The sequence below is a fragment of the Protobothrops mucrosquamatus genome, unplaced genomic scaffold (genome assembly GCF_001527695.2).
Source record: "Protobothrops mucrosquamatus isolate PMUCROS unplaced genomic scaffold, P.Mucros_1.0 scaffold595, whole genome shotgun sequence".
In the NCBI taxonomy this organism is placed as follows: Eukaryota; Metazoa; Chordata; class Lepidosauria; order Squamata; family Viperidae; genus Protobothrops; species Protobothrops mucrosquamatus.
The window spans coordinates 153,126-178,384 of record NW_015386894.1 but is presented as its reverse complement, the minus strand read 5'-3'; the positions used below and the strand labels follow the sequence as shown (position 1 = coordinate 178,384).

Sequence of the window (25,259 nt, the reverse complement as noted above, 5' to 3'; positions counted from 1 at the left end):
CTCCCCCAGCGGCTTTACATAAATATTGAACAAAAGGGGAGAGAGGACCGACCCCTGAGGGACCCCACAAGTTAGGGGTCTAGGAGTTGACCTCTGTCCCCCTGCCAATACAGACTGCGTACGGTCGGTGAGGAAGGAGGAGAACCACCGCATAACGGTGCCTCTGACTCCCAACTCACCGAGACGCCGCAGCATGATACCGTGGTCTACGGTATCAAAAGCCGCTGAGAGGTCCAAAAGAACAAGGACAGAGGAGTACCCTCTGTCCCGGGCCCTCCAGAGATCATTGACCAACGCGACCAATGCCGTTTCCGTGCTGTGCCCCGGCCTGAAACCCGACTGGTATGGGTCTAGATATTCAAGGCCTTTTTTTTCCTTGACTCACTCTTTATGACATTTTCCCCATTGCAGGAATGTTTGGGAAGCAAAGCCTTTTTTTGTTCTAAATATTTCTATAGAAAGCAATATCATTTGATAGGGTTTTGATCTAGAATTGCTGGTACTTATTAAAATGAAGTCATGTATTACCCAGATAGATGCTTGTCATAGTAATTAAAGTGCTGAGTTTTAATAGAGGAAAAACAGGTTTAAATGTCCATTGGCCCCAGAGATCATTAGATGTCTTCGCCCTCAACCTACTCACTGTAGGTCCTTAAAGAGCGAAACGGGAAAGAGGGGAAAACACTAAAAACATCCTTAATGCCTTTCACTGGGATTACACTTACACTGGGATTCAAATACAGGTAGTCCTCAACTTATGACCACAATTGGGCCCAAAATTTCTGTTGCTAAGGAAGAGAGTTAAGTGATTCTTGTCCCATTTTATGATCTCTATTGCCCTAGCTCAGGGGTAGGCAACCTTGGCTCTTTTATGACTTGTGGACTTCAACTCCCAGATTTCCTTAAGTCCACAAGTCATAAAAGAGCCAAGGTTGCCTACCCCTGCCCTAGCTATTAAATGAATCACTTCAGTTGTGAAGTTAGTAACACGGTTGTGAATCTGGCTTCCCCATTAACTTTGCTTGTCAGAAGGTTGCAAAAGGTGATCACATGACCATGGGACACTGCAACCGTCATAATTGCATGCCAGGAGCTAACATCTGAATTATGATCACATGAACATATGGATGCTACAATGGTCATAAGTCATTTTTTTGAGTGCCATTGTAACTTTGAATAGTAACTGGTTGAGGACCACCTGTATACATTTTTGGCTCATTTTCATGTCATTGCTATTTCTGTTAGCCAAATTTGCTGCTGTGGTTATAAAATGAGATGAGGCCTTCATACATGTCAAATTTCCAGCAGCAATTTATAAACAATATATAAATAAACCATGATCACAGATCACTTTATTACTTTTGTCATACAGCAGAAAAACAAACTAGTTAATTATAGATTCATGTGATAAATGTTGATGAACAACTAATCAAGCCAGGATGCTGTTGTATTTTAAGCTTGCATCAAAAATATTCACAAAATTGGGCAGGTAATACATAAATCTACTCAAGAATAGCAGAGTAAAAAATAACCGCTTTTTAAAATCCAAATGATTGTTACCATAATAATTTACACACCATCTTCAAGAAAGAAAAACATAATTTATTTAAAAATGTGCATAATGTTCATCTGTAAAATGCTGAAATGTTATAATAAGCAGTCATGTATGCAGAAAATATAGCTAAACACTGATAGCATAGCTTAAAATTTGAAGCAGTAGTGGTGGCACACTGGTTAGAATGCAGTACCACAAGCTAACTCATTGCTCACGCCAGGAGTTTGATTCTGACCGGCTCAAGGTTGACTCAGGCTTCCATCCTTCTGAGGTTGGTAAAATGAGGATCCAGATTGTTGGGGGACAATATGCTGACTCTGTAAACTGTATATAAATCTAAGTCCTGTTGCTATTGCTACTTCATTAAATAGAATGGTACCAAGTTTCAAAGTTCAAGGTGAAATTTGATTCACACTTTCAGCAACTCTTTATAGGTAGTCCTTGATTTATGGCCAGCACTTAGTGACTGTTTGATGTTCCAATCAACCTGTCTGGAGTGGTACTTACAACCCAGATTTAAAGTTTCAATGGTTATTCCACCCCACCCCCCAGTCACATGACTACATTTTAGGTTATGACAGTGATGGGCAGCCTCTATTATGGTCATGACTCAAGGACTACCGTACTTGTATTCTCCACCTGAAATGAATGATAAAAGCACACACAAAGAAATGGCCTACTAATATTTTTAAAGCACTTTAAGCAATTTGTGTTAAATATTAAGCAGAATTTTGCAACCTTATTGGAAATTTCTGTCTATTCTTGACATGAAATAAACTGTATTATATTCTTCATAGAAGAGTAGATGTTATATTAGTGGGTCCCACTGACTCTGTTCCTTTTACTTTATAGCAGAGGTGGGGAACTATTGCCCCTTTATGACTTCAACTCCCAGAATTCATCAATTCAAAATCATCGATCAGCTTTTTAAATTAGAAGATTATGTTCCACAGAGTATTATAGAAGATGGTATACAGTACATATACCATTTTGGATGAAAATATCTGATCAGTATTGAAAAATATATATACTTCAAGCTTCTAGTAAAGCATAGCATTTTTATGAACATATGGCTTCAGAAATTGATGGTCACTTTTTCCCCTTTTCTGCAGAAATTTGAAGATTATGTCTCCTACTGGTCAAACGTAGGCCATGGTGGCCATGAATACGATGGTGGCTATTACCATCACCATTATGATGAAGATGCTCCTATTGGCCCACGAAATCCAGACACCTTCAGACATGGAGCAAACGTCAATTATGATGATTATTATTAAGATTCTTCTCTGTCTTGACTATTAATATTAATCCTTTCCTCTCTGTATTGACTATATTAACTCTTTCTCCTCTGTGTAAGGACACTAGAAAGTTTTTTTTATTGGTTTTAATCTGATTCTTAATTTTTAGCTAATGGGGTTGAGGGAAAAAAAACCAAAAAATTTGGTCTTGTATATAGTCCTTAACATATCTGCAGTAAAATTAAAGCTTTTTTATACCAAATTTTAATTATGTATTCTGGTAAAATACTTACATTATGAAGACTAACTTTCCTTACTGAGACAAATATGGCCATCTATTTTATATATAATGTACAGCTTACAATGAATAAAAACATAAAAATGAACAACAGTGTCATACAGTAACATCTTATTATCCACCACAGGGCCATGATACCACCATATCAACTCTGCATTTTTCTGGTTCCATTCCCATCCTAGCCCAATCCTGGGGGAAGAGTCAGGGTTTGTGGCCTGAAGGTTCAAGGCTAAAAGGATATTTTCCCTCCAGATCCCAGAAGGTCAAAAATGGAAAGCCATTCCGTCTTGCTAGGGTTGAGTTGCAGTCAGTTCTTCCCCATCCAGAGCCTCCAAGCATTGGGTCAGCACCTGAACATCATTACCTGTCCGGTCGCGGGTGGAGGCATATAATTATCATTTGCATAATAATGAAACTGTACTGCGAACTGACTTCACTCACAGGCTTTATTAGATGTTAAATAGGAGTGATGAGAAAACAAGCCTTGAGGCACCTACGTAAGATAGGCATAGATAATAGACTTCTCTTCCCCAACCTTTTTATAGGGACAGGAAGGAGATACACTGCAAAACAGCAACTCCCATTTCCAATGTCCGAATCCAATCCAGAAGGATACCCTTGTTGATACTAAAAGTTGCCGAGTGATCCAGAAGAGCCAGGATGGATTCAACCCCCCCCATCTCAAGCTTTTCAGAGATCAACAAATGTGATCAATGCCATGTCAGTATTATAAAACTGACTGAAAAGGGTCTAGATAATACACTTCATCCAGGGCTGTCCAATGCTAAACACCCACACTTTCTCAACAATCTTCCCCTAAACACTGCCACCTCCTGAGAAGCCTTAACCAATTTTGGAGGGAGAAGAGCCCAGATACATGACAAGGACCTAGCTACTTCCTCAGCATCAACTGGCTCAAACTCTTCCCAATTAACATAACTAGTCATTTCCATAGGACCTGCCCAGCCAAGTCTACTTCAGCAAAGCCAAGTACCTTTTGACGGGTTCTACAGGGGTTCTCCTGACCATTCCTTACCTAGAAGAGGTCTGGTGGCCTAGAATAAAGCTGTGGTTGTCTGTATGCAGATACAGTAAGAGCAAAGAAGTGAGCTCATTTTGTCCTAATAAAGTATGTCCTAATAAAGACTCCTTCCTGTGCCTGTTGGCTTGTATTCGTCCGGTAGTGTTCTCATGCCACTACATCTCCTGAAGACCTTTGGCAAACTATAAGGATCTAGAGTAGCCACAATCACAGAGACTGAGACTGCACAATCACAGAGCAGTGATTCAATCTTGTTAAATGTGCATTTCAGTCTGCAACTAAGGCCCTGGTTGAACCATGTACCAACCTCATCTTTGTCCTTAAAAGAAAAAATATAGTCCAGTTTCCTTTTGGAGAAAAACAAAACAAAACAAAAAAAAAGCCCGCACCTTTGAGACAATCATGACCTGGATGACTGAGAATCTTCATAGTCACAGACTCAGGAATAACCTCAACCCATCAGTTTCCTGAGGCCACCCAATTTAATAGGTCCCTCCTCCCTGCAGTGGGAGCAGCTCATAGAGAAGTTCAGGGTGAGGAAGGAATGCTCTGTCCATGGTAAAGAAGTGATGATAACATTCCTCAACCTCAGATTATGTTGCCACCACCTCAAGACAAATGCCAGATCTAATGGATAACCTCCTCTGTGAACTATCACTTTTGCTCCTTTAAAAACACTGAACTGTTTTCTCAGGTCACCAAAAGAGTTTTCTCCCTTGCTTTACATTAAGGGATGTTGTAAAAGCTTGGAGATAACAGGCACTTCTCTCTCGGCACTGTTGTGATAGTCACTGTGTACTGTTATTGGAACTTTCCTTCAAGACAACAGAAGTTGGCTGGCCATCTACACTCCTAAACATCTCAAATTTTGAGTGTTAAAACATGAAAAACTTGTAATAGGATTAAGACATTCCAAAATTTCCCTTTTAAAGAAAACGGGATGCCATAGTTTCTGTAGGAATGTGAAATTCAATTACGTCAATATTAACAATAGTTAAAACTCTTGTGGAAGAGGCCCTGATTCTGCGTTATTTGTCAAAAGTGGGCTAATACTGGAAATAGCAATAAACGTTGGGCGCTATCTAACAAAATGAAATTCAGTGGTGAAAAAAGTAAGGTTCTACATTTAGACAAGAAAAACCAAATGCACAAGTACAGTATAGGTGGTACCTTGCTCAGTAGTAGTAACTGTGAGAGGGATCTCAGAGTCCTAGTGGACAATCACTTAAATATGAGTCAGCAGTATGCTGCAGTTGCCAAAAAAGCCAACATTGTGCTAGGCTGCATTAACAGAGGGGTAGAATCAAGATCATGTGAAGTGTTAATACCACTTTATAATGCCTTGATAAGGCCATGCTTGGAATACTGTACTACATTCAGTTTTGGTCACCACGATGTAAAAAAGATGTTGAGACTCTAGAAAGAGAAGAACAACAAAGATGATCAGGGAACTGGAGGCTAAAACATATAAGGAACGGTTGCTGGAATTGGGTATGTCTAGTTTAATGAAGAGAAGGATTAGGGGTGACATGATAGCAGTGTTCCAATATCTCAGGGGCTGCCCCAAAGAAGAGGGGGTCAAGCTATTCTCCAAAGCACCTGAAGGCAGGACAAGAAGCAACAGATGGAAACTAATCAAGGAGAGAAGCAACCTAGAACTAAGGAGAAATTTCCTGACAGAACAATTAACCAGTGGAACAACCTGCCTCCAGAAGCTGTGAATACTCCAACACTGGAAGTTTTTAAGAAGAGACTGGACAGTTATTTGTCTGAAATGGTATAGGGTTTCCTGTCTGTGCAGGGGGTTGGACTAGAAGAGCTCCAAGGTCTCTTCCAATATTATTATTATTATTATTATTATTATTATTATTATTATTATTATTATTATTATTATTATTATTATTATTATTATTATTATTATTATTATTATTATTATTATTATTATTTATTGTTATTGTTATTGTTGTTGTTGTTGTTGTTGTTGTAGAAAAGAGAGGTTACCCATATTTTCTCATCTTTCTCCTTCCCGGTGTGATTTGTGCTCTTTAAGAGCCCCACAACCCAAGCCAGGCTTTGAGAGCAGACAGAAGATTCTGCATTCCACAGACGGGAGCAGAAGTCGTCCAATGAATTTTATCCATAGAGGTAGATCTCAACTTACAACCACTCCTTTAGCAACCCTTTGAAATTACAACACATTAAAAAAAAGTGATTTACAACCAGTCCCCACACTTACAACAGTCACAGCATCCCCATAGCCACATGATTAAAATCTGGACACTTGGCCACTGGCATGTATGTACAATGACTGCAGAGTCCTGGGTACATATGATCATCATGTGTGACCTACCCAGCCGACTTCTGACAAGCAAAGTCAAAGGGAGAAGCTGGATTCACTGATCAATGGTGTGATTAACGACCGCAGTAATTTGCTTAACAACCGTGGCATAAAAGGTCATAAAATTGGGCATAGCTCACTTAACAACTATCTTGCTAGGCAATGGAAATTCTGATCCCAATTGGGATCACAGGTTGAGGACTACCTGCATGTACCTACTTAATTTTTAATTTAATTTCACAGAGTTATTTGTAATTGAATTGCATTCATCAAAAGGTACACTATCTAAAAACTCACATAATATTGTTTAAAAGAAGGCAGATATAACATCAGGCTGCTATACCTGTATAAATAATATGTCCACAACCACAGACTTTTCTTTTACTTAAATCTGTAAGGTTCAGTGTTTTATTAAAATAGCATATTCAACCACTGGTAGCCAATAATACATTAACTTTCGCCCAGAGTATGCACCATACAGTAGTGATTTAAAATAGCATTTATCAGTGGAAATTGTTCAGATTCAAGTGTGCAACTAGAACTAAATGTTGGGTGGGGGGGGAATGGATTTAAAGAATACATAAAACTCTTGTACGGATATTTTCTAAATGCCAGTGTTTGTCATCTGACAATACTGCTACCTTTTTTCCTTTATGCATAGTATCTCTCATTTAAAGTACCCATTTTATAAATAAATTGGCAATTCTGCCCTTATCTTATGCGCAGCTTCACAAAGAAACCAGTAAATAAAACTGTCAAGGACAGTTATAACAAATGATCTCACAGCAAGATATAAAACCTGAAGATACTAAAAAAGGATGCATCTATTTTACATAAAAAGACAGATTTAAAAAGTGCAAGGCAAGAACTGCAGTTTTCTTGTTGAGGCACATCCACTTCTTTAAAGCAAGCTTCAGAGTGAAATTCCAGTTTTTTTTCTTCATGATACCTGTTCTGAAGTCTTTTCCAAAAAACATATGACATCTTCTCAAATTCAAGGTAAAAAATGTCATTCTAACTGAATTTTTAGTTATGTCTGCTTCTTCCTTTTTTTATCCTAGCAGGTTTTGGTTTAGGAATATATTGGTTATTTGCTTGATATTCCAGTTCTTTCCGAAAATAATGAATTGCTTTATTTAAACCTTCTTCCAATGGAACCTGTTCCGGAGAGCAAAGAGAAAGAGAAAGATTATCCATGCTTACAGAATATGTGGTATTTATATGTAGTACTAAAACCCTGCTTCCCAGAACTATGCTCCTCAATTCATGGAAAAATTCATGGAAGTTTGCTTATTTTCCAATTTGATGAAATTGGAGGTAGCAAAAAATTAGACATTTACAAGGGAGAAATAGAGATTTACATATTTTGTTTCAATACTTTTGTTAAAATGACTGTTTTTTGGAGTTTCGCCTGAGTTTAATTAACTTGTTTTATATAAGGATCAAGAGACAATTTTTTTAAATGCTTCTTTCTCCTATTCGCAAAAGGAAGCACACAACAGAATACATTTCAACAATTTGCCTTAAATGGTATGAAATAAATATTACATTTTGAAACTACAATACCATTGATGAACAATACGTACCACAGGTTCCCAACCAAGCAATAGTTTGGCTTTCTTGATATCTGGCTTCCTTTTTTGAGGATCATCTTGAGCTTCTGACAGAAACTGGATTTCACTTCCACTGCCTGTGAACACATTTTATAGTTAGGCATAGTGATGAGAGACAGCTGTTACAATTTCAGTTTCTGAAAAGAGATAATTTCCTTCTGGAGGCATTCCACACCAAAAGTTCCATAATAAGACAGGTACTCCTCAACTTGCATCTGTAAGCCAGACTGGCAATTATAGTTCTAAATCATGATGGTCATAACGTGGCTCATCATGTGACTGATCCAATTTTGCTACCTTTTTTGTGGCAGTAGTAAAACAAGCACCGCAGTTGTTAAGTGAACTCATTGTTCGCTGTGGGCCGGTTTTGCCAAAAACCAGAAGTAAACACCAGTTCCACCAAAATTAGCATAAATCATGGTCACTGACCACAAGGTGCAGCAAATAGCTGTAAATGCTGTCCAGTTGCCAAGCACCCAAAATGTGGTCATGTAACTGTGGAGATGTCAAGCACCGGGGAAATCAGGAAATTCAGGCAGTTCAAATGAGTATAAAGATTTATTACAACCTTAAGCGCTCTACAAGAATCTGACCTATTAATGATGGTCAAGGAAAATGAGGAGGTAAGAAAGGCATTCAAGGTGGGCTGGACTTAGATCTCTTGTGGGCATGTAGGGACTCATTTTACTGTTCCCTCAGGCTCAGCCTGGTCATCTCCTACAGGAGGCTGACATTAAAACTTTGAAATTGGGTTGTAAATACCTTTTGGGGGCTCTCTGTACAATGCATTATACATATTCAGGGTACACATGGACCACAGAAGTTTTAGTATCTATAGGCCTATAATTTGTCTTTCCTTTTTTTAGTTAATTATTATTACATTTTCATTGGGTTTTCTAGTAGCAGTTCCAAATTAAATCATTTGAATTTACTTATTTATTAAATTGATTACCTTCCATGTAGCAATCAATAGGAGACACATATCACCAAGCTCTATATTTTATTTACAAAGTAATTTAAATGTTGTACTTACCCACAAGCTTTTTAATTAATTGGGCAAATTCTAGAATAGAATGTTCCTCTGGATTCCCCTAGAGATACAACAAATATTATTAAAATAATGTTTATGGTACAATTGTATAATAGTTATAGTATAATAGTATTGTATAGTACAATAGTACAAATCCATTATTTAAGTACAATAAGTAGGAGGAAAATTTAGCCTTTGATCTTCCATAAAGAGTTATTTCCTGAATGCTCATTCTCGCTACCAGCAAATTGCAAAATATGTTCCCAATTGCAGAATTCTCCGTTCCCGAATGGAATAGACCACAGGAATTCCTAAAAGAAAAGAATGATCCAAAGACTGGAAAATTGTCCTTGTTCTACAGAAATTCCTATTGTTTTCACACTACTCTTGAGAGCAAACCCAAGGAAATGCATTGTACATCTCAGATCATACTACATTCAGTAGAAATGTTTACTACCAGGGAGCTTAATGGTTTAAATTACTTTTTAATTTAGCAACAAATCTCAAAGAGATGAAATAGTATGAGACAAGAATATAATTACAAAAGCAGCACACTGCATGCAGAAATTTACAGTATAAAAAATTGGATTTATAAAATGAGGTCTGCAAAGACTTTATTTGCAGATACAATACAGAACTCACTGTATTTAAGGTAGAAAAATAGCACCAAACTAGTTTGTTCTCATATTTTGCTCATGTTTTTAATAACAATGAGAAACAGGAGGAGTTAGTGGTGATGGTGGTGGGCCTACTGCAATTTTCAGATCAGAACAGTACCAAACACTATGTTCCAGCACTGATTGATTCTATGCACTCTGAATCTGGGGATGCTATTTTGTTTCCATACTACTTTACTCAATTTCCCATAACAACAAGAGTGTTTTGTTTACCAAGTTAACAGGACTGCTAACGTTGCTATTCATTAAGGCCACGAGCCCATTCACAAGGTCACTGAAAAAAAAAGACGACACAGCATGAGATGAGAGTTATTTCCTGGATTTATTTATGGTTTGGCCTTGCTAAGTGCTGATGCTGAGGAAAAATAATTTCTTGGGGGAAGTTTTACTGTAAGCAGTGGCGGGGGGGGGGCAGCGGTCAAGGTGACCCAGGCTGACAAAGTTCCATCCCTTTTATATATGCAGTGCCATACTACCTTCACCATTGGGATGAAACAGGAAGCTTCTGTAGATACCCATGAACAGACGCCAAAGCAAGTGAACCACAGCAACTTACACTGAATATACATGAAGGGATGGACAAAACATTTCCGCCTAAACCATTTTCACAAAAGACACAATGTACCCATTGAGACAATGGGATGGATGAATTAAAAGGATGTCAGATTTAGGTGCAAAACATAATAAAATTTTAAAATCAGGGAACCTTTATTAGAACGAAAACTAGAGTTGGTTTTGAGTGATACGTCATGGTCCACATTTTAATCACCAATATGACCAATTCAAGAGGCAGATGAATTATATAGATTAAAAGTAGTTAATTGGATTGTTTCTTTTGGCTTTAATAATGTAAATTAAACAATGACATTTACCAACAACTTTTGGCAAGGTTCAGCATGTGTAACCATGCTTTAAAGAGAGCGGAAGGGTAACTCAAGTAAATGGTTAGCTTATAGACAGTCTAGGGACAAACATGCATATTCAGTTATCTTCGTTGTAAGTCTGCTATTCACTGCCTGAGTAGAAAATTTCCAAACAAAACGTAGTTGGAATCTTTCACTGTAGTCGTCACAGGTGTTCATGGGCATCAAGAATTCAAGATGGCGGCCACAACTATGCAATCAAGGCCTGTTCTGCCATGATGCATGCAAGCAGGGGTAAGGGCACTAACTATACGATTTTTGTCATCTTCTTGATTATTTTGACCTCCTCCTTCTCTGCTTGTCCTACTTAACTTTGACATTAAGAGCATAATGAACATTAGTAGGCAAATTCACCCAGTATAGCTATGGGATAGGAAAGTGGTTTAGATTCCTTAGGCCCTTTAAGAAATGGGGGAGGGTAATTCCTCTTTTTATAATTAAGCTATGTGATTTTTTCCCAACAAAATTCAATAAATGTACTGTAGACCATAGGCATAAGTGAATTTGGAACAGCAAAAGTAGTCACAATATTTTTAAAATTAGCACAAATATTGTGCTTATTCTAGGTTAGTGCTAAGCCACCATTATGCTGGCTGAAACTGAAAAAAAAACGCTCTCTTTACAAAGAAAACTGCATATCAGATATTCAGCAGAAGAGGGCAGAAATGGTTTAAGGGAAAAAAATGGGAAACCCAGAAGCTTCTAACACTTCTTTGCTACTTAGATTCATTGTGTGTGTGTGTGTATTTATGATTATTACTAAGCAATTTATATTGACTATTTCCCATTCTGTAAAAATTAAGACAAATAGAGGGTGTGGATATAAATAGACATTGTATCCCAGCTGGGCTGGGCTGAATTAAATGTAGGCGCTGCTAGAAAAACATTCCACTCTATCCTGGGTGGGATAAATTTCCCACACTCTGCTCCAAATAGATATTTGAATGGCTGGCCCACCACCAAAGCCTCTGCTTGGGCCAAGGTTCGACCAGCAAATATAAATAATTGGAACTGATGCAGACTTATACACACCTTGGACAGATCATTTATTCCTGTCTAATTTTTTAATCTAAAGTGATCATTATTTGTTTGCAACAATTATAATCAGCTTCCACTTAAAGGCAACACCTCAGTAGGGTTGCAGTGAAAGAATAAGGCCAGGATGTACAGTATGACACAGTTATTTTCAATGGTGTCCTTTTTTAACATTATTAAAGATTATATTAAATAAATATAACAAATACAAAAATCTAATACATAAATACATCAAAAAGGGAAAGAAACAAAAAGTATTTAAAAAGTGTAAATGTTATTTTTTTAAAAAAAAGAAAACACAAGCAGAAGAAACTTCCCCCTTCATTCCCAACAAGTAGATTCAACATTTATAACTCATCACATAAAAAGGTATACCTGACATACTGGAATGCTCTGGTTTGAGTGCCAGGCCCATATACCTGGAAGAATTAAAATTGACATAAAAATGCATAGCAAAGATACCACTTTGCAGTGATGTACAAGTACCATTCATGTATCCTTATTTGTTTGTCCTGATTTACCAAATGATTATCTGAAGTTAGATGGAGCATAATCTTATTATATATCTCTTAAGTACACATTAATTTTTCACTAGGTTCATGGAGTGCCACCAACAGGCTTCCTGTCCAAGTTATAATCCAACAGAACTATTTCATATTGATCTATTTGCTCATTTTCATCTATCATTTGTTAAGGTCTAGCCATTCTTACAAATTAAAAAAAATCTGTTATTTTCAACATGACTTTTGGTTTTTTTTTAAAAAAGATTCCATACTAGATCATGCCCCAAATAATTATCAATTTGCTTTACAAATGATAAAGAAAAATGTTGCTAAGTTGGCAAAAAATAAAATTAAGTCACCCATGCTGCCTTTTCTAACAATTTATAAAGAATTTAAATCTTCTATAAAGAATATAAATCTTTTTAGTGCAAGTTGAGACACTGCCTACTAAGTGTCTTAGCAACAATCTTGTCAGTAAGCAGATTACAAGCATTCTGCTAATATATGGTTGTTTGCCAGAAAACAAAATATTTCAATTTTGAAATGGCTAAATCTTATGAGATTCCATTGTTCTTCAAAAGGATTTCAATACATCCTTGCCTGAAAATCTTTCTCAGGTTTACTTTTATATTGCAAAACTGCTTTGCTATTCTAAGATAAAAGCATTACTTTATTGTAAATATTTAAATTGTTAAAACTCAACAGTAGCTTTCAATGTTATTTTAAAATGAGCCATTTCAATGTATTGTTTGAATCACACCAAATGGAATTAAGAAGCAGTTTACAAGTATATATTTGTCATTTCCGAACTCTAGCACTAGGTGATAAATAGATGCATGAATATCTGCTATAAGTAAACCACAAGAGATACAAGTGCTGTTAGCAAATATAAATTCAGGAACCGTTTTCAATAGAAACAGTTCACATATTTGGTTGAAGACTTCCCTTGACTTCTTACCAATGAATCTTCCACAAATTAGAAACAATTTCTATAACTTTAGGAATCTTAATATTAAATAGCATTTTTGAGTACAACACAATGTGCTTATGTGATTAAATACTAGATGATGCATTAGAATGTTTCAATTTCTAGTTTAAGATTCTTTACTAAAATATTGATCCTGTGAGATTTCACAAAATGGCAGACTTTGATGTGTCTTTGCCACACAATCATTAAACTGAACAGACAAGAAGATGAATACATACAGTTAAGGGTTCTCCTTGAAGAGCTTGCAAGATAAAGTTACTAACAACTCTGCCATCGTTCATATGCATTCGGGGTCCAAATGTATTGAAGATTCGGGCAACTCTTACTTCAACACCTTCCTGAAGGGACAAGAAAAATAGTATCTTGTAAAAATTCTATTGAAAATGTTCATGCTGGGTTCTATTTTTTTTTTGTATTATTCCAGAATAAGATATACATACAATTGTAATGATCTCATATGGTGCAGTTCAGCTATAGAGCTATAGATCTATTGCCCATCAACACAGTATCCTTCAAATATCTGCTACAACTGCCCCATCATCCCAGCCAGCCTCTAAAATGGCTTAGCAATTATGAGAGTTGGAGTCCAGCATAATGGAGTGTACAAACTGGGGAAGACTGGTTTGTAGCATTGTTGTTGAAAGAGCTCTTTAGCAGAGATTCCTTTTTGGAGGGATGATATAATGATCTGTCAAGAGTATTTCTGATTAAACTAAATCAATTTTTGTTAGGCTTTTGGGGACATGAAGCACTTCTAACTAGTAAACAAAACAGACACTCTTGAGGATGCCATGAATGTTTACAGATCTTGACAACAGCAGGAAATGTTGCCAAACATGTCTCAATTATTTGTTCTCTTTATAATATTTCTAGAAGAAATGCCAGAAAGTATTAGAGTTTACACTGCCTCTTACAATGTTTGTATAGTCAGTCTGCCTTTTTAGTAGCTTAGCAACTCTAGATTAGAAAATGAATTTCATCATATAGGATGAAACATAAACAACTGTTTAACTAACTTATTCTTACTTTCACAACAACCTTGTTCCTTTCCAAAGAAAAACTCTACTAGATGAAGTAACATTAACTGTACACTGAAAACATTAATAAAGCTAATGATAAAGCTAAAGCTTATGTTGCTGGAGAAGGCCCTGGACGTATAGGAAAATCAAAGGCAATCTAAACAAGAAGCCCAGAGGAGACAAAATGTAGATGCTGGCCAGTTTGGTCTAGTGGTTAAGGTACCAGCCTAGAAACCAGGAGACCGTGAGTTTTAGTCCCACCTTAGGCATGAAAACCATCTTGGTGACTTGGGCCAGTCACATGCTTTCAGTACAATCCACCTCACGTGGCTGTTGTTATGAGGCAAATAGGATGAGGAAGAAGTATTAGGTACTTTCACCGCCTTGAATTATTTACAAAAATAATAAAGGAGGGATAAAAACAAAAGAAAAAATAACAAACACAGATTTACAAGAACTCAAGAAGCAATTACTGAGAGAATAGCGTGCATCAGTCCACAAAGTGACTGAATAAACAAACAAGAAACCAAAAAAACCACCAGAAAACCAGTGATGAAAACCAAGATTTTTATATTAATATATATAAAAGAAAAGATGGGATAAACAGAAAGACCGAAAGCTGCCTTCAGATAATTACTTATCTCACACCTGACAGATTTTGCATTTCTCTGCAAATGCCTTAGTATTACACTCATTTCCCAAATTCTGGACTACAGGTATTCCTCGACTTAAAACTGTTCATTTAGTGACCTTTCAAAGTTACAATGGCACTGAAAAAAGTGACTTATGACCATTTTTCACACTAATGACCCTTGCAGCATCCCCATGGTCACGTGATTTACATTCAGATGCTTGACAACCGGTTCATATTAACGACGGTTACAGTGTCGTAGGATCCTTTTTGCAACCTTCTGACAAGTAAAGTCAATGGAGAAGCAAGATTCACTTAACAACACTTAAGTAACTTAAGTACTTAACAACACTTAAGTAACTTAAGTTAAGTTACTAACTTAACAACTGCAGTGGTTCACTTAACAAATGTGGCAAGAAAAGTTGTAAAATGGAGCAAAACTCACTTAACAAATTTTTCACTTAGCAACATAAATTTTGGGCTCAACTGTGGTCATACGTTGAGGACTACCTTATGACTAAGAGCCAGTTTGCATAGTGATTAGGGCAGCAGGCTAGAAGCTGGGAGACTGTGAATTTTAGTCCTACAAGGACACAAAGACAATTGGGTGACCTTGTGACAGTCCCTCTCCTTCAGTCCAAGGAAGAAGGCAATGGCAACCATTTCAGAAAAAAAAAACATTGCCAAACAAACTGCAGTGCTAGTCCTGTCTGCCACCAGGAAACAACACTGACTTGAAGGCACACTCTCACACACACAAATGTTAGCACTGTGCAAATCTTGCCCTCAATACCTGCTTCATATAGGCATAGCACATGGTTTCAGCAACTCTTTTTCCTTCATCATAACATGCTCTAGGTCCTATAGGATTTACATGACCCCAGTAATCTTCATTTTGTGGGTGAACTTCAGGATCTTGAAAGAAAAAAAAGAGCTTTCAATATCCAATAACAACTAACAGTATTAATATTAATTACTTTTGATAGAACATATTTACGAAATGTTTAGTGTCTCAGGCTTACTATTCAGCACATGTTTTAGCCATTCTATGTAGCAATTGACCAACTGCTACATAGCCAGAGAAGAAAGAAAGCTATTCTATAGAATCATGGACAGCAGAGCTCAGCAAAATATTTTGTGAATGTGTTTCCTGTCTTGAAAAATTCTTTTACTTATCTTTCTAGAACCATCTGTTCAATTTCCTTGCGATACCTGTTGTTTTAGTGCAATTCTGGAGACTTAATTTGTTTGTAAGTGATCCCAGTCAACTGAGGTTTGTGTGTTTTTGTGCTCCACACACACACAGTATATGGACCATTAAAAAGTTTAATCAAGAACAAATAAAGCCCATTTAGAAAAAGGTCAATATGCTGATCATATAGCTCAAACATAAAAATTGCTATTGAGCACCAGAATTTTCTACAAAGCAGTTCACAGCATTGAGATCTTGATTTAAAAAAAGGAGAAAGAATTGCCTTAATTTATATAAAATGGAAAAAGAGCTACATTTATGCCTAAAACAGTCAATATTTCTTTCCATTTCTCCTTTGATTTACTTTTGCTGGGAACTACTAAAACCAAGTAGAATTCTTTCTTCTGAGCCACACCATCATTTGATAAGAAATTAATTTATTTGCAACTGAGTTTTTTTTAAAAATGATTTGATAATTAGAGTTCTGCTAAAATGCTTTATTGCAGTTATTCAATTGAGAAAGGATAAACACCTATCAATACAAAAGGTCCTTTAATTATCAGCAGTGTTACAAGAACAAATTGTTCATACATATCATAGTGATAATGTATGTTTTTTATATTTTTACTTTTCTTATATTGCAGTTTTTTTATTTTACTACTGTTTCTATATTGTTTTTAATGGTTTCTGAGCCCACCATTATATATTTGAGATGGGAGCTATGGCCCACATATTCTGTTCACAAATTGTTTAATAGTCATATCACAGATATAGCTTAAACTGTACATTTTAAATTGCTGAATATCTGAAATAACTTCAGTTTCCATTAAACAAATTTCCAAAGAAATCAACCTCAGTTAGTAAGAATGAAGATTTGACTGTATTACATATCTACACCATGGCTTAGCACAGTGGTGGCGAACCTATGGCATGCGTGCCAGAGGCGGCACTCAGAGCCCTCTCTGTGGGCACGTGTGCCATGCCCCAGAGATGGCAACCATCCCTCTTCAACCAGCTGCCCGCTAAGTCACCAAGGTCCCACGTGGCCGGATGCATCCCAGCACACATGCGCTCGCTGGCCTCTGTGTGCGGGGGGGGGGGCAATGGTATCAGGCAGCAGCCGCCCCGGCCCCTGCCTCGCCTTGCCCTGCAACAATGGCACCCCTGCCCTGCCTCGTCTTGCCTCAACTAACCCTGCAGGATGAGCCTCCTGCCCACCGCCCCACCTGCCAGAGATCCCCTGGATCTCCCCTAACCCTGCCCGGCCCCCACAGGCATCCCTCCCCATGAGCAACATCGAGATGACCACACCCACCAGTTTGCCATGACCACCACAGCCACGCCCACCCAATGGGCCACACCCACCTGGCATCCAGCGATAAATAAGTGGGTTTTGGGTTGCAGTTTGGGCACTCGGTCTCTAAAAGGTTTGCCATCACTGGGTTAACAAATGAAGCTTTTCAGATATAATTGGATTACAATTCTTACAGGCCTCCAATGAGATGGCCATTGGTCAAGGAATATGAGAACTGTAATCTGAACATCTTGATGGCACTAGGATGCCAAACTCAGAACAAAACAATATGCCAAGTTGAATGTAATTGAATTACAGTAACAAATAATCAAAGAGTAAAGTAGTGTAACAGAAAATATGGATGATTTGTCAGTCATTATCACCATATAGCCAATTATCTATGGATCTTCATAACCATACAGCCAATTATCTATGGAAAGCTAGTTTGATCTAGTGGTTAAGGCATCAGGCTCGAAATCAGAAGTCCCACCTTAGCCATGAAAGCTGTCTGGGTAACCTTGGGCCTGTCGCATCCCCTCAAGCCAACCCACCACATAGGATTGATGTTGTGGGGAAAATAGGAGGAAGAAGGGGTTTTGGATATGTTTGCTGGCAGGTTACAAACAAACAAATTGTTAATACTTTAAATAGAAGACAAGTGAGGTGGGGGAAAACAATGTACTCAATAAAGCCTTTATGAAGTGGGACTTCCCAGATCAGTCACTTCTTACCTCCATACACTTCAGAAGTGGATGCAAGGAGAAGACGGGCTCCAACACGTTTTGCTAAACCTTAACAAAAAGAGGACATATTTTTTTAAAAAGAGGAGACATGTCTTTATTTCACTCCAACCAATCCTGAAGTAAAATACTACACATCAGCACTTCTTTCAGGACAGAGCTCCAGAACAAATGCAGACTTGTGATTCAAGAAGCATTTAACTATGCCAAGAAAATCTGTACCAGTTTTAAGAATACAACAGCATGTAGCCAGGTATTATTGTATATTACTTCTTTGCTGTGAAGGTTCATTATATTATTAGCACAGGGGGTTAAAATGATTTATAATCTGGAATTTATTGTATTTGTGGCAGGTGCCACATATCCTTCTACCCCTTTGGTTCTGTGTAGCCTCTTCTTTGTAGCCTCTGTGAAAGGACTGCAAATCAAAATATAATAAAATGAGTGAGTGAGTGAGTGAGTGAGTGAATGAATGATCTGAGGTGAAGATGAAAAGTTTATTCTTATCCTGCCATTAAAAAATCAAAAACATCAAGGCTGAAGGCTACAAAACAAAGTATATAAGAATCCATTATGATGGCTTTAACCATATTTGTGTATACATGTGAATAATCCAACTATAATTACTTAATAGTGTTTCTCAATCTTGGTCACTTGAAGATGGGGGGACTTCAACTCCCAGAATTCTCCAGCAGCAAAGCAAAGCTGACTAGGGAATTCTGGGAGTTGAAATCCATCCATCTTCAAGTGATTAAGGTTGAGAAACACTGACTTAATACTTAACAGAGTAAACAACATTTTAAGACAGGGAATATCAGCTTGAAGTCTGGGAATACCAAAACATTCCCAGGCACTTCTACAAAAATCCTCTAGGTTCCCTATACCACCTGTTTTTTTTTTAATTATTATTTGAATTAAAACCCATATATTGCTGCAAACAAATACATTTAGTTTTTGTTTTTGTTTTAAAATGTTTTATTGTTTTAATTTTAGTGTGTGTGTGTGTGTGTGTGTAAAATGTTTTACTGTTTTAATTTTAGTGTGTGTGTGTATATATATATATATATATATATATATATATATACACACACACACATATACATACACCTACATACATACTGTACATACAAATATTTATACTGAATTGTAAGCTGCCCAGAATCATTGATTGACATGCGCGGCTACAGAAACTACAGAAACTGAGTAAATAAATAAAATAAATAAATAAAAGTAGCCATCCTATTGATTTGCAGGAGTGATCCTTCAGCAGTACAATGGTCCCACTGGGATGGCTGAGAGGAATCTGGGGGCCAATCTGGCAAATGACCTTTTATGAGTGGCCAAGTCCTCAATTGCATCATTTTCCTACCTGGGCAAGGTTCCTATTGCAACTACTGATTAAATTCCAAATGTGACCCCAGCTACGTCTGTTTCAATTACATTGCACAATTTTATTCTAAATAAAAAGATTCAGATTTATTTCTTAAAGATTCAGATTTATGTCTTACATGTAGGAATATTATTGGTGAATATTCTATTCTATTCTATTCTATTCTATTCTATTCTATTCTATTCTATTCTATTCTATTCTATTCTATTCTATTCTGAATGTTATTTTCTAATTCTGAGGCCAATACTGGGTGATTTGCTTGAACATTTTATCATAAAACCATCCTGTTACTATGCACTATTAAATATTCTTTGCTATCTGAGCCAAAGCAATGGTGCAGAATCTGTTATTCACCAGATTTGCGAATCCCTTTTCCCACTGCACTCTGCAGGAACTTTCAATGATTAGCATGGACTGAATTGAATTGCCTTGGTATTATAGTAGATTCTTTGGTAACAACTTCAAAACTAAATTTCTCAATGGAATGGAAATAATTTGAAATTGTATTGGACATGAATATTTGTTTACATTCTCTATTAAGAATAATCTCTTGGCAATTCAGCCACTGTAAAAGGGCTGCTTCAATCACCATGCTGGCCCATATAAGCTCAACATGCCCTTTTCTGTTGGGTCTGTATTCTCACATACACAGAGATGTAAGCATACACACATGCAGACACACACGTTCACAGTGCTAAGATAAGTTGGGCAATTGACAGCTGAAGGCCCCCTTTTTGCCAACTCTGGAGTCCATGTTAATCCTCTGCAATACGTAAAAGAAACTGCTTTAAACTCTCACCCTGTCTATATGAATAATGTGTCTTTGTACACTATAGGGCCTTCAACTTTATTCAAAATTGCAAATGGGGTCTTTGGCAACCAAGAATTTACTGCTGAATGAGCTACATGCTCAGTTTTTTATACAAATAATTAAAGTAAAATTCTCGCTTATTAGGCAAGCTGCATTCCCTTCCGTAAGTGGATTCTCAACTCTAGCTGCAAGTTGAATTTCTGAACAAATACATATTTTGTCTTAGTATGTTGTGTGAACTACTAAGTTCAGCTCAGAACTTCTTTTTAGCATTTCAGGAGATCAATCTGCAACAATACACCAACTACAGAGAGACATGCCAATGGAAAAATTAAATGAGAATGCTGGGTTTTATCCTTCCTAAGTAAACGTGAAAATAATGTTGCACTTAAATTTTATACTCACCTAACATATTTAATGTTCCAATTGTGTTTGTCTTTAATGTCTTTATGGGATTATACATATAATTTGGAGGAGAAGCTGGAGAGGCTAAGTGATAAATCTGGTCCACTATGAAAAAAAAGGAGAGAGAGAGAGAGAGAGAGAGAGAGAGAGAGAGAGAGAGAGAGAGAGAGAGAGAGAGAGAGAATATTTATTTTACATTAAATGATTAAAAAAATTCTGAGGTTCAATAAAATAATATTACTTTTTAGCTTGTGTTAGATACATGCATGTCAAACCCCATTTATTATTACAAGATGCTCTTGTAATCAATATCCTAAAAGAATAAGAATTAGAGTGCAAATTACGCATCTCAGAATTCTGGGTTAATTCACAGCCTCTGCTCTATACGGTAGTATTGGGTAACCAAATCTGAAACAAGGGAACATATTTTGCTGAAGAGCAGAACATCAAAGATACTATGGAAAATTCAAGCCCCCATCCAGTTTATTATCAGATGATTAATTTGCACAGGTGAGAGCTATTTTTCAACTGCAAGATCTTCTGTACTAGGTTACATGAACATGTAGGCAAGATACATCTTGAGAAAGCAGATTGAAATAGGTAGCCAGAAAAAGCACTTGAGAACATGAAGCGGCCATTTCCACAGCAGCTATAATAAGACAACCAGCTCTGCCAGGTAGTCAGTTCTTTAAGTCCTCATGCACAGTCACGGACTGCTTGGAACTGGGGACCTTCCTCAAAAATCAGAAAATAAGCATGCATAGCTGAAGTATGCACTTTAGCAAGCCAAAGGAAGGAAAGGCCTCCACCACTCAGAAGAAGAACCAGGAGCTTTAGAAAGCAATTATATATGCTAGAGAGAAGAACCAGAAATAGAAAAAAGAATATAATAATTATGAAATGTGAACTCTGAATACAGTAAATTTAATAGCTGGTGATTAAAGCTAGGAAAATGCCCTCTGCACACTATCCAGCTAAAAGTGGAGGGCAAATTCCCTACTTGCTATGATCAATATCAAATTGACTCCAATTGGATAAAATTTGGAAAACTTGGAAATCTGTGCAATTTAAAACCAAGGCATCCTAATTTGGCAAGATCTCTAGTTATATTAAACATATGCTGGTATAATTAGGAGAAAATGCAATCCACCATATCAGTTCTCTAGGAATTTCATTCAATTACAATTGCCTGTTCAAGCCAGTATACACAGCTCTCCATGTATGGGTGAACTCAACAGTATGCAGAACATATCAGATTTAAAATTTCAAGCTCTGAAAACTTATGTAATGTTCAGAACAGCATCATACACCTCAGATAAGATCAAAACAACCTGTTTTAGTTTCGAAAGAAGAGTATCAAGCCTCTAATTTTAAGTCAAATACCACAATAATCACTCAGTTTACAGCATACTGTTAAGAATTATGGAAAATGAGATTTAACAGACCTTGAGAATACCAGGTAGAAGAAGCTATTGCAGAGTCATTCCAACCACACAGAGAAAGCACTTCATGCGAAGACAAGAATGGTTCTTTAGTGCCATAACCAGCATGTATGTCTCAGAATACTCACCTTCAATGTACAGGGGCTCTACGACATCATGATTAATCAGTTCAAAGTTCTCATGGCCAATCCAGTGTTCCACGTTTCTTTTCCTGCCCGTAAAGAAGTTGTCCACAACTGTAACTTCATGGCCATCCATCATTAGTTTGTCAGTAAGATGAGAACCCACAAACCCTGCTCCTCCAGTTATCTGCATTAGGACAGTTTGCATATAAATTTTTCTTCTATTTTAAATGAAAATACCAGACAAAAAGTCCACAAACATTACATAAAAGAACAACAGCACTCAGAATTCTTTTGGCATCTTGGCTGAGAAGACACATACAAGATTTTCATTCAGATCAATCAAACAAACCAAAGGTATTAATGTTTACAATCTTATCTCACCAAAGACATTTCCCTTTAGTTTAGCAAAGAAGTGAAGTAAGTTATAGGGAAAGAAGTAGGACTTTAGGGCCCAATTTACTATATTCGCACACTGTGTAGGATATATTTCGTACATGTTGAGAACCTTCTTTTTAATCCAACAGAGGATTTTGCCACCTTAACATGCAAGCTTTTCATGAGGATGTGGAGGCTGACAGAACAGAAGAGGCATGCAGACACGGATCGTTCAGAGTAGAGTTATAATACAGGCAGGAGGTCCAATGCTGTTGCGTTACTGTCTTCATTAAGAGGCCTCTTCCCATAGTTATTATTTCACTATTAAATAAAGGAAGTAAGCAGAACTACATATTGAGCAAAGGCCCATTTTCTCATGGTTTTCCTTAAACCTTTTCATCAATTTTGCACAGATAATGGAGAAAAACTATAGCTCATCTAGTTTGTCATAGAAACACAAAGATCTTTAGTTGGTGCCATGTAGAAGTCCTAATTACCCAAAACATTCCAAAGACCATAGAAAATAACTGTGTACTGGGGAACTATGAAGAAAACAAATGGGCTTCAGTTTAATATAACAATTTCCTAAGGGTCAAGAGCCTTGTATAAGAGCCAATTTTTGGTATTCAACCAAGACAAGCTACAGAGCAACTGTGAAACTAAAGTGATTGCAGATATTCCAAATAACTAATAGTGGATGACTTCTCATAATGGGAAGAGTAAAAAATCTTGAACATATGCTAACTTGGCTATTCATTCATTAATTACTCTCTTTAAAATTATAAAATGCATTGAAAGGGGATAGAAAATTACATGTGGAATAAAAAAAGAATATTTTTCTACTTGAATTTGATAAGTCAGCCCATTTAAAAATTATAATTCTCCATTATTTAATATTATTTAGCTAAAATAGCTGGCAAAGTGAACAAAAGAAATACAAATATTACAAATATTTTCCTTCAAAGTGAACAAATGAAAAAACCCATAATGATCTATTAAGGATTATAAAAATCTGTTTTATTATTTTAGATTATGTTTAAAGTTTCATGTGTCTACACAATACAAGCAATCAATAGCAATGTTTACAACTAAATACATGCTCCTGGTGCAGTGCAACAATTACTGCAGCAAATATCTCCAACCTGGTGCCCACCAAACACAATGAGAATGCATTTGGCAACCGGCTCACATTTAGGACTGTGGTCCTACGGTCACATAACTGCAACTTGTGACATTTTTTGCTGGTTTCCAGTGATTTTTGCCAAAAATCGCTCATTTGGGGAAATGAACACGTTGTTCACTTAATGACAGCAGTGACTCATCATAAAAACAGTCATAAAATTTAGGGAGACATGTGTTGACTTAGGATTGAAATTCCATCTTCTTTCTACAGCTTTCATGTATTATTTAGAACTGATATTTCTTTTTAGAGTTTCTAGAACAATCTTATTGCTCATTTTTAAAATTGAACAAGAGTTTGGGTCTCTTGACTAAGCAAAATCTCCTCATTTAACATATTCTTTGGTCTACAAAATGAACTATTTTAGCACTCTCCTGTGCTTTTTAAATACAGTACTTTGTAAGCATATACAAAAATGGGATTAGGAAATATTCTTTAGGAGATTCTGTATAAATATAGAAGCATTGACTTGCACAATTTGAAACCTGGTCCATTTTACCTGCTACTTCTTTTGTATCAGATAGTATGAGAATCATACATGTGTTTGTCATCTGATATATATCTTATATCTAAGCATGTATTTGAACACCACCACAAATGTCTGCATTAACACAATACGATCAATGAAGGAAAGCATTTACACAACTTCCTTTAGGATTTAAATTATGAAAGGAATTATTTTTTGCGAGTAGAGCCTGAAAATAGAAAACAATAGGAAACTCTGCACTTTTATTTCTGCATAATTATTTCACTGAACTTTGAAAACTGATATCAGGTGTGTATGAAACATTAAAAGATTTGTGTTATACTGGAGATGCAATTTGATTCACCACAACAAAGCTGTTCCCATCAACTGGAACTGCTTTGGGTCAGCCCTTCTCCCCACTGACAAGATGAAGGCTTCCCGAACAGGTCACTAATTCAGTTGGCACTGAAGTGGTCAATCTGGAAGGTACTGAAAAGGTACCTGATTGGGTAACTTTGGAACATGCTGAGGACTGCCCACAGGGTATCCTGAAGGCCTGGAAGCATTTCAGCCAGCACTGTGGAAAGAGGCTGAGAGGGGTTTCTAAGCAGCGAGGGATGAAACAAAGTAAAGGTTCTGTTGATTAGGGGCCACATTCCATTGTGACATAGCTTTAAAGAGTGCTTAGCTAGAGTCTTTGTCAAATTTTGGATGGAAATTATTTTATGCAAATTACCATGAATGATCTAAAGCAGCGGTTCTCAACCTATGGGTCGCGACCCCATTTGGGGTCGATCGACCATTTCACGGGGGTCGCCAAGCAAGGCTGTCCGCCATTTTTTTCCCCTTTTCCGGCGGGTGCCTTACCTCCCTTGGGCTGGGCCAGCTGGTGGTCGGCCTGCTCCGTCTCTGCCGCTTGCCAGCTACGCCTCGGCCGGCGCAGGGGGCG

The 25,259-nt window shown here is 37.0% G+C and overlaps 2 protein-coding genes across 2 annotated transcripts in view; one reads left to right on the top strand and one right to left on the bottom strand.

Moving 5' to 3' along the window:
- ECRG4 (ECRG4 augurin precursor) overlaps positions 1–3,139 on the top strand; it is a 13,729-nt gene extending 10,590 nt beyond the window's left edge. Inside the window, exon 4 of the mRNA XM_015817494.1 lies at positions 2,668–3,139. Within this exon, the coding sequence (XP_015672980.1) occupies positions 2,668–2,832 (165 nt within the window). The 3' untranslated portion in view covers positions 2,833–3,139. The remainder of the gene's footprint in view (positions 1–2,667) is intronic.
- A 3,711-nt stretch (positions 3,140–6,850) lies between these two features.
- The window catches only part of UXS1 (UDP-glucuronate decarboxylase 1), a 44,031-nt gene continuing 25,622 nt past the window's right edge, over positions 6,851–25,259 (bottom strand). Inside the window, exons 6-15 of the mRNA XM_015817491.1 lie at positions 22,293–22,473; positions 20,723–20,827; positions 18,108–18,167; positions 15,684–15,805; positions 13,459–13,578; positions 12,125–12,168; positions 10,005–10,065; positions 9,118–9,175; positions 8,058–8,161; positions 6,851–7,629 (exon numbers count right to left, since the gene is read on the bottom strand). Of these exons, the coding sequence (XP_015672977.1) occupies positions 7,498–7,629; positions 8,058–8,161; positions 9,118–9,175; positions 10,005–10,065; positions 12,125–12,168; positions 13,459–13,578; positions 15,684–15,805; positions 18,108–18,167; positions 20,723–20,827; positions 22,293–22,473 (987 nt within the window). The 3' untranslated portion in view covers positions 6,851–7,497. The remainder of the gene's footprint in view (positions 7,630–8,057; positions 8,162–9,117; positions 9,176–10,004; positions 10,066–12,124; positions 12,169–13,458; positions 13,579–15,683; positions 15,806–18,107; positions 18,168–20,722; positions 20,828–22,292; positions 22,474–25,259) is intronic.